The following is a 14,146-nucleotide window of genomic DNA, read 5'->3' as shown; positions in this document are numbered from 1 at the left end:
CCTTGCTACTCCCTGGATGCCCCCAGGTGTTTCTGTCCTGTACAGTGACGCACCGCCTGTGACTTGTCGCTACGGTGCCACTCTCAGCCGCCTTCATCCCTGGAACCACCCGACATTTCAGCACCACACAGCAGCACCTGCATCAAACCCACACCCATCGTCGTCTTGGGTAGCTCACATACGCTTTTTTTCTTTATCAATCTACTCGCCTCGTCCTCGTCCTCGCTCTCGTCACATCATCTTCCCTCCTGTGGCTGGCGCTTTCTGTTCCTAGCATTCTTCTACTTCTCATCTCTTACCTCTCTCCCTCGTGCCTATCTACGTCCGTCCAACACCACCTTCTGCCATCCATTCTTATCTATCGCGACCACCACACGCCACCACCATCCGCCAGCCTTCCTCTCCAATGTCTGCCTCCGCCAGAGAATGAGAGCTTCGTCGCAAACTTCTGGGAAAGGCCGAACTCTACTTTGGAGGCCCGATTCCTTCCACCGCTAAATCCGAGCAAACTACTCCGAACCGAACCATCGTCGCTACCTCCATACCTGACCTACCTACTCTCGCCTCCTGCGATTGCAGTCAAAGACAATATCCATTCCTTGCCAACCTCAAAAGAGCCGCGTCGTCCCATCGTCGCTGCCCCCGAAACCACACGACTTACATCCCTTTGCCTGCTTGGGCTCCTCTACCTCAAGGTAGCTTGGCGATAGAGGTCCACGCGCACCGCCAAGCCTCCATCTCAAGAAACTTCGAGCGCTTCTGTGTTGCGGAGGACCGTTCTCCCAGCACAACCAGCCTTGCGCCGGCCTTCCGCTCCGCATCTCTTTTCCATCGAGCCCGCCCGCCGCCATAAATCTCCATTCGCCGTCCGGTTCGATACCGAACTCTGGTCGCCATGGACCAACAATACCTGAAGTCTCCGTCGTCTTACCGACTGGCCAGTATGGCCCAGAACATATACGAGATGCCCTTCATTGCGCTGGACAATACCCACGACTCCCACCCGTCACTGGGTCACTTGGTCCTCCTCGTCTTCGAGGCCGTTCTTGAGGTCGTGTGCGTGAGCTTGCCCGGCTATGTCATTGCTCGCCTTGGCCACTTCGATGCCGACAAGCAAAAGTTCCTCGCCAACCTCAATGTCATGCTCTTTACTCCTTGCCTTAGTATGTCCTTCCCCACCATTGCTGCTCGTCTAGATCTAGATCCGTGCTAATACCAGACAGTCTTTACGAAGCTTGCGTCGCAGCTGAACGCTGACAAGCTGCTTGACCTTGCCGTCATCCCCATCATCTTTGTCATCCAGACCCTGGTCTCATGGCTCGTCGCAACTGTCGTCGCCCGTCTGTTCGGGTTCAACCGCCGCGCCTCCAACTTTGTTACGGCCATGGGAGTCTTTGGCAACTCGAACTCGCTGCCCATTTCCATGGTCCTGTCACTTTCTCAGACGATCAAGGGTTTACATTGGGACAGGATCCCCGGGGACAACGACGACGAAGTGGGAGCCCGCGGCATCTTGTACCTTCTCATCTTCCAGCAGCTCGGTCAGCTGGTGCGCTGGAGTTGGGGCTACCATGTTCTTCTCGCTCCCAAGGACAAGTACCCTGAATACCAGGACGAGCGCGTCGAGGAGGGCCAGTACGACGGAGACAGAGAGACGGCCCCTCTCCTCAACGAGTATGACGACGATGACACTGCCGCCTCACGCAGCCACTCCAGCAGCGACTTGTCCAACTACGAGCCCGCCGGTCGCACTCCCGTGGCCACGAGGTCGAGAGCGTCACCCGCGGATACCGAGGACGAGGACGACGACTATCTTCCCAAGAAGCCCATGAAGAACAACGGTTTGGCGCCCCTCAACGGCAATCACCCCGTTTTCAACGACAGCGGCGACGAGATATCATCTTTCCCTCGAATTCGTAACACGGATGAACCCGATATTCCCGAGGGGATCAAGGGCTACCCTGCCCGCATCAAGAACGCCGTCAACACTGCAACTACCCAGACCACCAAGTCGATCTCCGGCTTCTTTGCGAGAATCTACAACAGCCTTCCTGCGCCCGTCAAGACGATGCTGTCCGCCTTGAGCCGATTTGCTGGAAAGTTCAACAACTTTATGTGGGAGTTCATGAACCCGCCTCTGTGGGCCATGCTCAGCGCCGTCGTGGTTGCGTCCGTCCCTGCTCTCCAGAAGATCTTTTTCGAGGATGGTTCATTCATCAAGAACAGTTTCACTGACGCTGTCCAATCGAGCGGCGGCGTCGCCGTGCCTCTGATTCTGGTAGTACTCGGAGCCAACCTGGCTCGAAACACGCAGAAGAGTGAGAAGCTGCGGGACCCCGAGGAGGACCAGATCGGCACGAAGCTCCTGGTTGCTTCCCTGATGTGTCGCATGCTTCTGCCGACTCTCATTATGACCCCTATTTTGGCCATCTTCGCCAAGTATGTGCCGGTCAGCATTCTCGACGACCCCATCTTCGTCATCGTCTGCTTCTTGTTGACGGGTGCGCCGAGCGCTCTTCAACTGGCACAGATTTGCCAGATTAACGAGGTGTACGAGGGCGTCATGTCCCGTATCCTCTTCCAGAGCTACGTCATCTGGTATGTTTCTCTTTTGTCCCTCATCCAACATCAACTTACTGACTCACCTCACAGGATTCTCCCATCAACCTTGGTGCTCGTCATGTGCGCTCTGGAGGTCGTGGAATGGGCTGCTTGAGCATAAGCAGGCAGCTATCAAAAAAAATTTTTTCTTTGTCATTGAGGAACAGCCCACTGCGATGAAATAGCGTGGTATGTTTCCAACGAAGCATCAACGGGCGTTCAGGCTGTTCTTGAGTTCTTGAGGCACACTCGCGTGGCCAGCAGAGGTTAAGGAGAACGCAATACGGCCATGGGCCATGTACAAATAGCAACAGCACAAGCGTTTTGGAAGGAAATGGGGTTGAGCGCACGACGACGTACATAACCACAAAAGTCAATGCTGGCGTTCTCGGTTTTTGGCAGGTGGAAAGTTCAATGTGTAATAATGGGACAGAATTGGAACTGCAAGAAACAAGACTTATGGTGCAGTGTATACGTAAATAACCCAGATGTTTTTTTTTTTTCTTTTCCCTAGAAGTGGTACGGTTTACTTAGCTGTCAAAGGTCGTGATGTTGGCTGACCGAGTCTCAGCCTTCGGTGAGGGTGCTGTCAGGTAGGTGCGTTAGGTAAGCAGTTTCTGCCGTCGTTATCACGTGATCGGATCCACTCCACGCCGTTGGAAAGAGCGTTGCGCGTTGCGCGACGGAAGGCACTCCCGTCTCTTCTGGCCCAGGCTCTCGCCGTCGAATACTTTCTTCCTACGCAACCGACACCCAATAAAACCTGAACGTCAACACATCATACAACAACACGACACGAAGATGGCGTCCAGATCAAGATCGCCATCGCGCGACCGCTACCGCTCCCGGTCCCGAACCCGATCGCCGACCCCTCGATCCGAACGGTCTCGCTCACCAGGCCGCCGTCGGGACTACGATTCGCGGCCTCCTTCGCGTTCCAGATCGCCAACCCCGCGACGCAATGGAAGGTACCGCAGCGAGAGCCGCAGTCGTAGCCGCAGCCGTGGAAGAAGTATCAGCCCTGCAGTGAGAAGCACCAAGGTAATGCGCACTCTTTATTCCCTTTGCTATTTTCCCTGTTGTTTCGCATCCTCTTCCGCGCACTTCCTTCGTTGGAAACTCCGAGGCTGATTGGACTCTTTGCAAACAGATTGTCGTCGAGCGCTTGACCAAGAACGTCAACGAAGGCCACTTGGAGGAGATTTTCGGCCAATTCGGTCCCATCAAGGACCTCGACCTACCTATCAATAGAACCTGTGAGTGAAGCATGGGTCTCTGCTCGACAAGCCCCCACATCCAACATGGAGCTTCTCTAGGCTGACACTTTTCGCAAATCTAGACGGCACCAATCGAGGCACTGCCTACATCCTCTATGATCACGAAGCCGACGCCGAAGATGCCATTGCCCATATGCACGAGGCGCAGGTTGATGGCGCCGTGATCAACGTCTCCATTGTCCTACCCCGGCGCAAACTCTCCCCGCCGCCTCCGATGGCTCGCCGAGGCGCAGGCTACGACCCCAGACCCCCTCCTCTTGGCGCGAGAGGCGGCGGCAGGCAGTCGGGCGCACCTTATACCGGTGCCTCGGGCCCCGGATCCTTTGGCCTGAACGGTCCCCGCCGTGGTGCTTCACCCCCTCCCGGTCGCCGTGGACCCAGATCAGATACCTACCGGCCACGATCGCTGTCTCGCTCGCCTTCCAAGTCACCCATGGCCGCACCCCCGTCCAGAGGAGGAGGCAGTAGATACAGGAGCCGTTCTCGATCCTTGACGAGATCCCGCTCGCCGGCCCCCAGACGCGGCGGTGGAGGACGAGGCAGCGACTATCGCAGAAGAAGCCCCAGCAGAGACAGCTACGATAGCTACGACAGTCGTCGAAGCCGATCCCCAAGCCGCAGCCGTGATCGCGCTGTCCGTGCTGGTGGCCGTGGCTATCGATGAATGGAACGAGTCGACAAGCATGTTTCGGAAGAGGATTGTGTATATGAAATTTCACGGCGTTGGGGGAACCAGGAAAAGTCGGTTGCGCACCGAGCAGGCGGCGGGCTAGGGCATCTAGGCTGACCCGTAAGGCCCGATCAGTCTGCATGCATACCCAGCTAATAATACCTAGAAGACAGATGATTAGATTGCCTCTTTCGGCATTTGCCAGTTAACTTTTCACCTCTCGATTCGTGATTCCATTCTTTGGGATGGGAGTCTGCCTCGCTACTCGAGCTCCATGTCGCATCGTTCTATATTCGGACCTGTGGGCCGCCGCATTCATAATTAGATGTCTTCACGCGGCTCCCGAGCGACTTACTGTGTCAGGCTTGATTTTGCAAGGACTGGATCGCCAGGGAACGAAATTATGGCCAAGGTGTACTGGTTGGAGTCGATGCTGAACACCCCGATTGGGTGATTTTGCGACGAATAAGATACCGCTTGCTGCGAAAACACCGACATTTTATCTCGGTGCCTTTTACCGCGCCGCAATCCATCGGCGGGCCTAGCGCAACGGATGCGTTCTTTTGTGGAGCGCTTCTGACTGCCCTTCGGAACACCTTGCTGGGCCGCTTCATGTCATCGATCAAGTCTGGAAATGCTCGTGATGAGGCGACGAAGTTGTCGGTTCGAATCCTGCTTCGGGGACGGCGATGGATAGCGTGCTGAGTTGAGAGGCGGGTTGCCATTTACGCTGCATCAGGTGAGCTTACACCATGCCAACATCTACATTCGCCCGACTCACCTTTTCCCTCTCAGATGAATCGACCAACGACTTCTGCCGTGGCATCTGCGGTTTAGGTCACCCGAACGCTTGCATCGATCCCCGAATAGTAAGACGCGGGCTATTTTGTCATCCTTGACCCGGTTATCGCGAGATGGCGGCGAGGCAGCAGGCAGCAGCAACTCGCCGTCTGGTTCTGGCCGTGTTATGTCATCGCTTACTCCGACCAGGGAGGGCCCTACCGGGCAGTCGCCGATGCCATGGTTCTGGTTTTTGCCAATGATTACATCTATCTAGCGGAGCAAACACCACTAGATGTGTCGCAGTTACCGTTATAGTCAACTCTTCCCGTTACACAAACTCACAATGGCTTGGTTTCGGGCGCGCTGACGACTTGTCCAGTTGAGCACTCTCATTCGATGCCGGCAAGGTCCACGCAATAATACCAACTATCAGGGCATCCGAAAGGGCCAATCACTAACTGGATCGGGCTGACCAAGATGCCGGGATGAGGGGCAACGTCCCTCATCTACTCACCAGACACACCCAAACATGCTCTGTCCAGCCAGGTCACCCACACCGACGTACTATTCCCGCATAATCGCTTGCCTGTTGCGCCACAGAACAATTGCAGAGCCAGAAGACAATCGAGAGAACCGACAGCCGGGTTCAAGCTGACTCCATCTCGGCTGTTGGTCGACCCCTGTCTTGCCGCCCTGCCATTCTGCAGTTGCAATGGAATCTTGACAAATACGCTGCCAAAAGCAGGCGGGATATGCGGCAGGGGGGTTAAACCCGGGGCGACTGGCGTTTCCTCCGGGTTCATCGATCAACATTCGCGTCTTGAACAGCAGAAGTTCCCTAGAGTCAAGAAATCGCTTTTCGAAAGTCTGACGGCATGTTTGCTGCGCACCAACCCACACTCCGATATTTGCCAGAGCACCTCTTGCGGCGCAGAGCGAGGAACTCCGCTCAATCGAGTCCGTCGTCAAAGATACCTTGCTTTTCCTAACTTATCCTGGTCGGAGCTCATCCTGGTTGAGTCCCCCCACCTTGCCAAGCCAGGAGAGCTGAGCTGAACTGAACTGAGCAGGAAACCCAAATCCAAATAGGCAAAGGAAACCAAGACGAGCCTTTCAGGATTGATGAACCCAGCGAGTTCAAGAAAGCGAAAGGCTGGCGTTTTACGTGCGAGACGAGGCTCTCAGCTTGTCCATGATTTCAGACGAGTTTGAGCCTCGTCGTTCGAAGTTACCAAAGCCTCGAATCCTTCAGCCCTATAGCCTGGCAACATCCTCGTCCATTGCCCCAGATGACTGGGTCGAAGGCATGGCGCTTGGATGGTGTGTGGGTAGCAAGGCGAATCCGCCCCATCGGCTCGACGCTAGACCACAACGCGCAGACACTGCGTCTTTGGGGTTGACTCCTGCTGACATCTTGGTGTCGTCCTCGACCTCTCTCCTTTCGTACCTCGTTGCCCGCCATCTCTTCTTGCGTAAGCAGGGCCATGCCCACGTTCTTATTTTATTCTCGTTTTATTTGAAAGCACTTCTAGGACTCCGGATTGGTCGACAAATATGTCCAATCACCCAGTCCGTTCGTTCAGGCTGCGCAGTAGTCCCGCGTCCACCGCTCACTGGCCCCTCCTTTGGGGGCCATCCACCGAACTCTTGACAACCTTGACAGCCTTGACACCCTCCCAGTCGTCTCTGATGTGGGTGTTCTCACCGACCCATTCGGCCGGACCCGAAGATGCTCACTATACAGTAGTGTCGACGGGCTTGGTTGCTCACATGACGGTCCAGCACGGCGGTACTCTCACCACCCCTCTCACGGCACGACGCGGGACTCACGACCAAGGCAGCAAAGGCCGAACGAAGTAGAGCTTCATCATTACTCATCGTCATCATCATCGCCCCTCGCGCGGCCTGCCAGTGAACAAGCGTTGATTTGGCAAACGCCGACGGCAACGGCAGCTATGAGACGGCTTTGTGCTGTTGATTGGTCACACCAGAACGGCTTTCGACAAGGCATATTCCCAGTATCCTACCGCGTCGTTTGCATCCCACGCGACGCCTTACATGCGGGTCTCGGGTACCGTGAGACTACATACCTCACATACCCATACCTTGCCCACCTTTTCTCAGGAGAACGGGGGCCATCCACCAGTTTCTATGTTTGCCTAATGGCTGTTCCGCGGGGAGACGTGCGTCCTGCGTCCCATCCGCTCGTTCGCGAGGCCACCTCAGGAGTCTGATTGGCTGTTCCAAGTTCCTGGTAGGCTGGCGCATGGTCTCATCTACCCTACAAGACATGCCCCCCTCCATTTCAGATGGCCCCCCCGTCACGCGGCCCTTGGCAGAATGGGTGTCGTTTCACTGTGTAGTTACACAAGGCAGTAGTTCAGCTAGCTCTCTTACAACTTCCCATCGATGTTCCGGAGAGGCACAGAGTCCTTTTGTGGCAGTTTGACATGTTGTTTGCCTGCCAGGATGCTTGTTCGTCGCCCGAGAGTACTGTCCTCGAGCAGTCTGTCTGTGTAGCAGCGTCGTGGCAGAGCCTCACAGAGTTCCTATTCTCGGGTATATATGAGGCGTCTCTCATCTAGTCAGGATGTCTCAGATCCTAGAACTTCATCAACAAGAACATCAAACACCAGACGTTATACACCTTTCTATACTTCCGCTACCAGCTCCGGTTGAAGTTTGCATTACCACTTATCAAAACCAATCATTCAAGAGACCGCGGTCCAACAGCCAGCCACCTTCCTACACTCCTGCATTCGACTACTCTGCTCTGTAAGAGAGTACAATGTATCTCGCACGAGAAATCACCCAAAGTCTACGCGGATATCATTGGACATCATCGCAAATGGACCCCGATCCTCCTCCAAGTCCGCCTGGTCCTCGACCCATCAACCCGAACCCGAATCCCAATCCCCCTCCCACACCCCCGTATTACTCCTTGGGTGACGCCATTGCGGGAGTATCACCACAGACACATCCCGAGGCTCACTACCTGACAGCGCCGGGAGCGCTACCGGAATGGCTCTCCAGTCGATTCATCGACCATTAGGGGACACAGTTGCAGCGGATGACGTCTGTCTCTACTACGGGTGGTGTCTTATTTGGGCTGCTCGTATCCGATGACAAAGCTTCCGAGCTCTTTTCCCCCTTTCCTTTGTTATGAATATGATGGGCAAACGGCATGATGAATGAACGCATCAGAACTTTCCTACTACACTCTCCTTACTTCTGTGTACCCCTTACCTCCCTTTATGAACTTTCCCCTTGGCTCGTCCGTCCGTTCACTTACAAGTACCAACCGGTCCCAGTCCGCCTGCATACATGTACATCCTAGACATTATACATCTCTGCGAAGAGAGGTCGCGCATTTCTATTTCTTCCGCAATGTAGATTCAGTATCATGTAGCTAGCATCATCTGTTCTCTTCTTCACCTTCTCTTCTTCATCTTCCCTTCTCATGGTCACACTTTAGTTAGATATAGAAACAAAACACAGTTGCAGACGCATATTGACAAATCCTTCTAAAACGAGAACATGACCCGATTGTGATTGGATGAGACACTCACCCTTCCATCCCTGAAGAAAGCCAGGGTGTCTTTTTGGAATGCGAAAAAAAAACGGTGCTGCTGATCCTCCCGTCCTCCCGGGCATAACGTAAGGGTCCAGTCACTTGCCCCCCCTCCTTCGATTCGTTTCAAGAAGCTTCCGGTCCTTTCTGAGGTCAGCTTACACAAGACGAGGGGAACTTTTTGTGGCTCGCTCGCATTGCATCGGCACTCGGTGCGAAGTCCACAGCCACGACGAGTACGCCACGGTACCATTTTGCCTGTCTCCAGAATCCAGTCTACCACACCGCTGCGGAGAGCCGTCGGATGGATGAGGTTCCTTTCGAGTGATGTTTCCAACCAAGAGAGTTTTGCCGGTTTGTTGTTGTGGCGGTCGGTAGACGGGCCGTCCTCGCAACCTTTACGTATGGCGGTAAACCGTTGGTATCACGGACGACCTGGTGTTGACGGTCGACGTACCGGTCGTTGGTGTTGCTGGCGGCGTGATTTCTTCTCTCTTCAATGAATCTGTGTTTTGCATCGTTCTGTTGGTTAAAGACTGTCTCCGTTGATCGTTTGTACTTGTTTCCTGGCATTCTCTCATGTTGTCATCTACATGATGCGTGTGTGACATTGTCCATGTCCTCGAGCGGTAGAGTCCTGTTCGAGTCTAGATGTCGAAGCTTCGCATATAGAGACTGGCATCTGTTCAGACACAACCAGTGGCAGTAGAAAGCTGTTTTGATGCTATTCTAGGTGCTACAGCAGGAACGCGTCTACAAAGGCGCAACGACGTTCCCCTGATTTGCATCTTTTTGGGTCAAGGTGATAGCATTGAGCAAGGCAATCAGGGAATGTGAGTGGAATGATGCCGTTCTTGTGACCCGGACTTCCCAAACTTATATTGAGATTTCGTATGTTGAGAATGTGAGTCCTGCCGAAATCCACACATATCGATCTTGTTGACGTCAATAAGCTCCTCAATTGAGGCATGAAAGTGAACGGGTTTGATCAAAACTGGACTCTCCTAGCTTCGTAGCTCTTGAAGCACGCTTCGTCGATACCACCAAACTGCTCGCTAATGATCCCAACACGGATCTACAGAGAGAGGCCTAGCCCGCAATTAGAGGAGACATCTTAAGGATTGAGTGGAACTATCACGGTCTTCCAGTACAACTTCACAATGTCTTCGCCACACATGACGTGGTGAGGTACATGGGCGTTCGAGAATGGGACGCTGTACAAGGGTGTCATTAAGTCCAGACTTAACGAGCATGGGCGCGATCCAACGTTTTTAGAGGACGATTGGGAGGGATTCGGTTAGATATTTCAGCATCCGTCTCCATCATAGCCGAGTGAATAGAGGGTCGCAAACAGTATTTTCAGTCTGTCGATCCCCGTGTTCCGTGCTCAGACTAGTCGCGGGCTGGTCCGAATGTTTCCACCCCGCGAATGCGGGGCTCTTCCGAGCCTCACTTTAATCTATCGTGACCAATGCGGACCGCCATCTGGTGATGTATACGCGGTCAATAGAGTTGATTGATAATCAGTTCTACGTTTTCCAAAGCTTTCAGTTCATCAAGCGGGCTCCCAGGGGGGCACGGAGTTTAGCCATCACAATCTCAAGGGTCACGTTGCAGCTATATAAGTTGGGACTTGACATCAGATATGTCAGTGCCAACAAGCGTGCATCTCAGACTTCATCCATTCGTTCTTTCCACGTCGCTACAATGAGAGCCCCTTCTTTGGCCTTCGCGGCATTGGCTTCTTCAGGCCCATTGGCCTCTGCCCTTGCGCCTGGACTCAAGGTCGCACTTACACTGGAACGGGCAACCCAGGGCATCAGCATCTCCTCGGATGGACGCAAATTCCTAACGCAGAGATATTCCACCACGGACGCGCCGCAGGCCGTGGAACTCCTCAGCAACGGAACGACGGTCCCCTACCCCGACGCCACGTGGAACTCATGGACCTCCAACTCGACCCTAGATCCAAAGAAGGCCTTCGTCAGCATCGACGGCGCCCGTATCGGCCCCGACGGACGGTTCTGGATCGTCGACGGAGGCACTACCGACAGCGACCGCAAGCTCGTCAACGGGTCCAGCAAGCTTGCTGGCGTGAACCTCGAGACCAACCTGGTCGATAAGGTTTACTACCTGGACAATCTTACCGACACCGGCAGCGTCATCGACGATGTTCGCTTCAACGGAGACTACGCGTACCTCAGCGACACGGCGGGGGCGCTCGTGGTGATGGACCTCACGACAGGAGAGGGCAAACGAGTTCTTGTGGGCCACAGCTCCGCCGTGGCATGGTTTCCGATGGCCTATAACGGCAGTCTTGTCCCGGGATACCAAGGAGACGGGAGCACCTTGTCCGTGGGCCTCGACCAGATAGAAGTATCGCCTGATGGCGTGTATCTCTACTACCAGCCCTGCAACGGCGGCATGTACCGGATCAAGACGGATTATGTCAACGGGGCTTTGACGAACGACACCCTTGCGGTGAACTTGGGCGACTACGCGGAGCCTTTCGCTCTCACCCCCAGTACCGGCGGCACAACCATTGACGGAGACGGGAACATTTACGTCAGCGATACCAATCTTCTTGCTATCTGGAAGGTGAAGCCGGACGGCTCTTCTTCTATTCTTGTTCAGGATGATGCGTTGGTCTGGACGGATCTGATGTGGGTTGATGCGGACAAGAACCTCTGGCTTCCCGCCTCCCAGATGAGACCTGGCGCGGATGGACTGATGGCGGATGGGCCGAACTACATCTTTACCTACCCCATTGAAGCCGGTCCGTCTGCAATTGACCACGCATAAGTGTGTGTGAGTCATAGAATTAATTCGCATGCAGATCTAATCCGCTATACAATGTTGGATAGGTATCGGGTCAAATTTCCAAGACTGGAACGTGCCCTAAATAGAATAGAAAGTCAAGTGCATATCGGTAGAGTTCACCTAAATGTAACTTATAGTATAGTCAGTTGCTATATCAAGCGAAATGGTAGTAGTGTGTAGACGCTCTCTCCGTGCCGCCTTGTGACGGCCGGACAGAACGGCCGGAAAGCCGGAGAAGTGGGGCCGTCATCGGGCGGAGACCCGGCCGGGCCAACTCGCCCCGTAGCCACGGACGATAAGGTTATTCGTGCTCTTCAACCCGCTTCCCGCAGTCTGTCCAGGAATAAGTTCTTGCCTACTTACCAAGACGTCCGACCGACAACATGTTCACGTTCCCATACTCGCTTTCCCAGCGTGCTTATGATTCATGTCGCCGTTCACCCTGCGTACCGGACCTGAGGAAGCTCCAGTTGGATGGCCATTGAGAAAGCCAATGAAACGTGCCCACGCCTTGTTTCGGTCGCTTCATAGAGTGCGTTTCTCTCCTATTCTCCTCGTGTGTTGCGCCCCAGCCATCCTCCCTCTCTCCTCCTCCCCCCTGCTAGCAGCCTCAGCGAATGCTTCTGAAGCCATCATCATCGTTAGCACATCAATGACAAGCATTTGGGAAAGATAGCGTCAGCGTTGTAACGGTCCACCAATACCCTGCTGGCTCCAGCGCCGATGCCCTGTTGTCTAGTGGAGCATGGCCTGATCCCTGCAAGACTCGGCAGGGGATTCGGGCGCTCGCCAGGGCGTAGGATGCACCGTCTATGGATAGCGAGAACTAATCGACGTGGTGTTGAAAGGTCGAGCTGCTGCAGCGGCCGCTCATGGCTGGGCTTCCTAATGTCGTTGGCTGATTGATCCCCAGCGCCTGCAGGACATCTCGTGTCCGGCCACCAGACCTTGGCTCGGAGGCGCTAGAGCATGAGAAGATTTCGATCGTTGAATACGGGACCTAGTTGAGCGATGTCTTGGATTGGCCGTGGCCAAAAAGCTCGTATCACCCTCGTGTCCTTCAGCTGGTTTTCACTGCTCGACCGCAAAGTAAGGTACCACAAATACGTAAATGCAGCACGGTATGTTGAGAATATTCGGGGCCACTCCTATTCGCGTGGCTGGCCGTTCAACTGTATTCCATTCAAAGTTGATGGCTTGGCGATTACCGAGACATCGAGAACCTGGAAGTCACGAGACCTGGCAACACAAATTTAGCTTTTGTCATGTCTTGAATCTTGGGAAAGGGAGAGACATTCACATTCAACTTTCTTCTGATCCCCAGCTTCGGCTTCAGCTTCATCTGCAGCCCAAAGCCCCGATTGCCATTTTCACCCGTTCCAAACCACGTTGCCTGGCTGGCGGTAACCATCACTCCTACGGATACATGTGGCTGACATCGATCCAATGTCAGCGCGCTGTCCCACCGCGCAAGACGATAGATATCCACCTTGTCACTTTGTCATACTTGCTTCTTCCTGTCTTGTCACTTTCCCATACATGGCAATAGGGCACGACATGGATGTCTCTCCCGCCCCTGTGTGGTAGGTTGCCTTGGCCCCATGTCCATGTTGCCGGCTTCCGTCCGCTATCTCGAGAGATACCAAGGCGAGTGAGTTGTTCCTGGCTGATGGCAAGGGAGGGTGGCACTGCTTGCCTTGTGGTTCGGTAGATGGCTGGTTGCTATTGCCAACACCAAGCAGATCTTGGTCAGCTCTGTGCCTGTCCTTCCTCGGGCAGGATACCTCTCTTTGGATGCATTATTTCCGACCATCCTGGTGTATTCAGCCTCCCATCTTACGAAGCCAGAGCTGAGCGTCCCGGACGACGTCAAATCCCGTGCTGAGCGTTTGATGCAGCCTCTATTGGCACATGTATCATGATCGTACGGGTGGAAAGACATCAATTTCGATGCCGCCCTAGAGTTATTTATCTCGATGCCGAGGGAGCTCTTGCGAACTAAGTGGCTTGAATCCGACGCAGCAGCTCTTCGCGGTGTCACCTTACCCCAGCTCGATGCAGAAGATCCTTCCCAAGGGGACCCAGCTGCTCCTGCAGGGTGGTGCAGGGTAAGGTAGGTAGCCAACAGACCAGACCACACCGTTGACCACCTCTTTAAGTGACGGTTCCTTCTCTCACGGGCTGATCTCTGATCCCAACTTCCTTCTGCAGACCAAGTGCGGCTCTCGTTCATTCTGAATCGTCACTGCCTAGCTTTCTATTGGTGGCGCTACTTCTGTTCTCTTTTCGGCGCTGGTGGCCGCGTATCCAGGAAAGAACATCGTGAAGCAAGCGCGACCGCACTCTCTGGCACCCCAGTATCTAGAGAGCTCGCCTTTCTAGGTAGCCCATACATCTACAACATCACATCAACAGTCGCAGTCA

At 54.3% G+C, this 14,146-nt stretch overlaps 3 protein-coding genes across 3 annotated transcripts; all 3 read left to right on the top strand.

Annotated features, from left to right (window-relative positions):
- Positions 1-895: 895 nt before the first annotated feature.
- Positions 896-2,716, top strand: CkaCkLH20_07463 (membrane transporter; the record flags this gene model as incomplete). Its single annotated transcript, XM_038890180.1, has 3 exons — positions 896-1,163; positions 1,224-2,598; positions 2,653-2,716. The coding sequence occupies 3 exons, from the start codon at positions 896-898 to the stop codon at positions 2,714-2,716; spliced, it is 1,707 nt and encodes a 568-aa protein (XP_038744658.1).
- Positions 2,717-3,402: 686 nt separating this feature from the next.
- On the top strand, positions 3,403-4,651 carry CkaCkLH20_07462 (RNA recognition domain-containing protein; the record flags this gene model as incomplete). Its single annotated transcript, XM_038890179.1, has 5 exons — positions 3,403-3,449; positions 3,500-3,569; positions 3,752-3,857; positions 3,941-4,342; positions 4,398-4,651. 5 exons carry the CDS (start codon positions 3,403-3,405, stop codon positions 4,649-4,651), a joined length of 879 nt encoding a protein of 292 aa, XP_038744657.1.
- A 5,958-nt stretch (positions 4,652-10,609) lies between these two features.
- On the top strand, positions 10,610-11,704 carry CkaCkLH20_07461 (major royal jelly protein; the record flags this gene model as incomplete). Its single annotated transcript, XM_038890178.1, has 1 exon — positions 10,610-11,704. The coding sequence occupies one exon, from the start codon at positions 10,610-10,612 to the stop codon at positions 11,702-11,704; it is 1,095 nt and encodes a 364-aa protein (XP_038744656.1).
- Between the last annotated feature and the right edge of the window lie 2,442 nt (positions 11,705-14,146).

This window comes from Colletotrichum karsti (assembly GCF_011947395.1).
Source record: "Colletotrichum karsti strain CkLH20 chromosome Unknown Scaffold23, whole genome shotgun sequence".
NCBI classification, from domain to species: Eukaryota; Fungi; Ascomycota; class Sordariomycetes; order Glomerellales; family Glomerellaceae; genus Colletotrichum; species Colletotrichum karsti.
The sequence above is the reverse complement of the archived record's forward strand: the minus strand, read 5'-3'. Positions and strand labels throughout refer to the sequence as shown.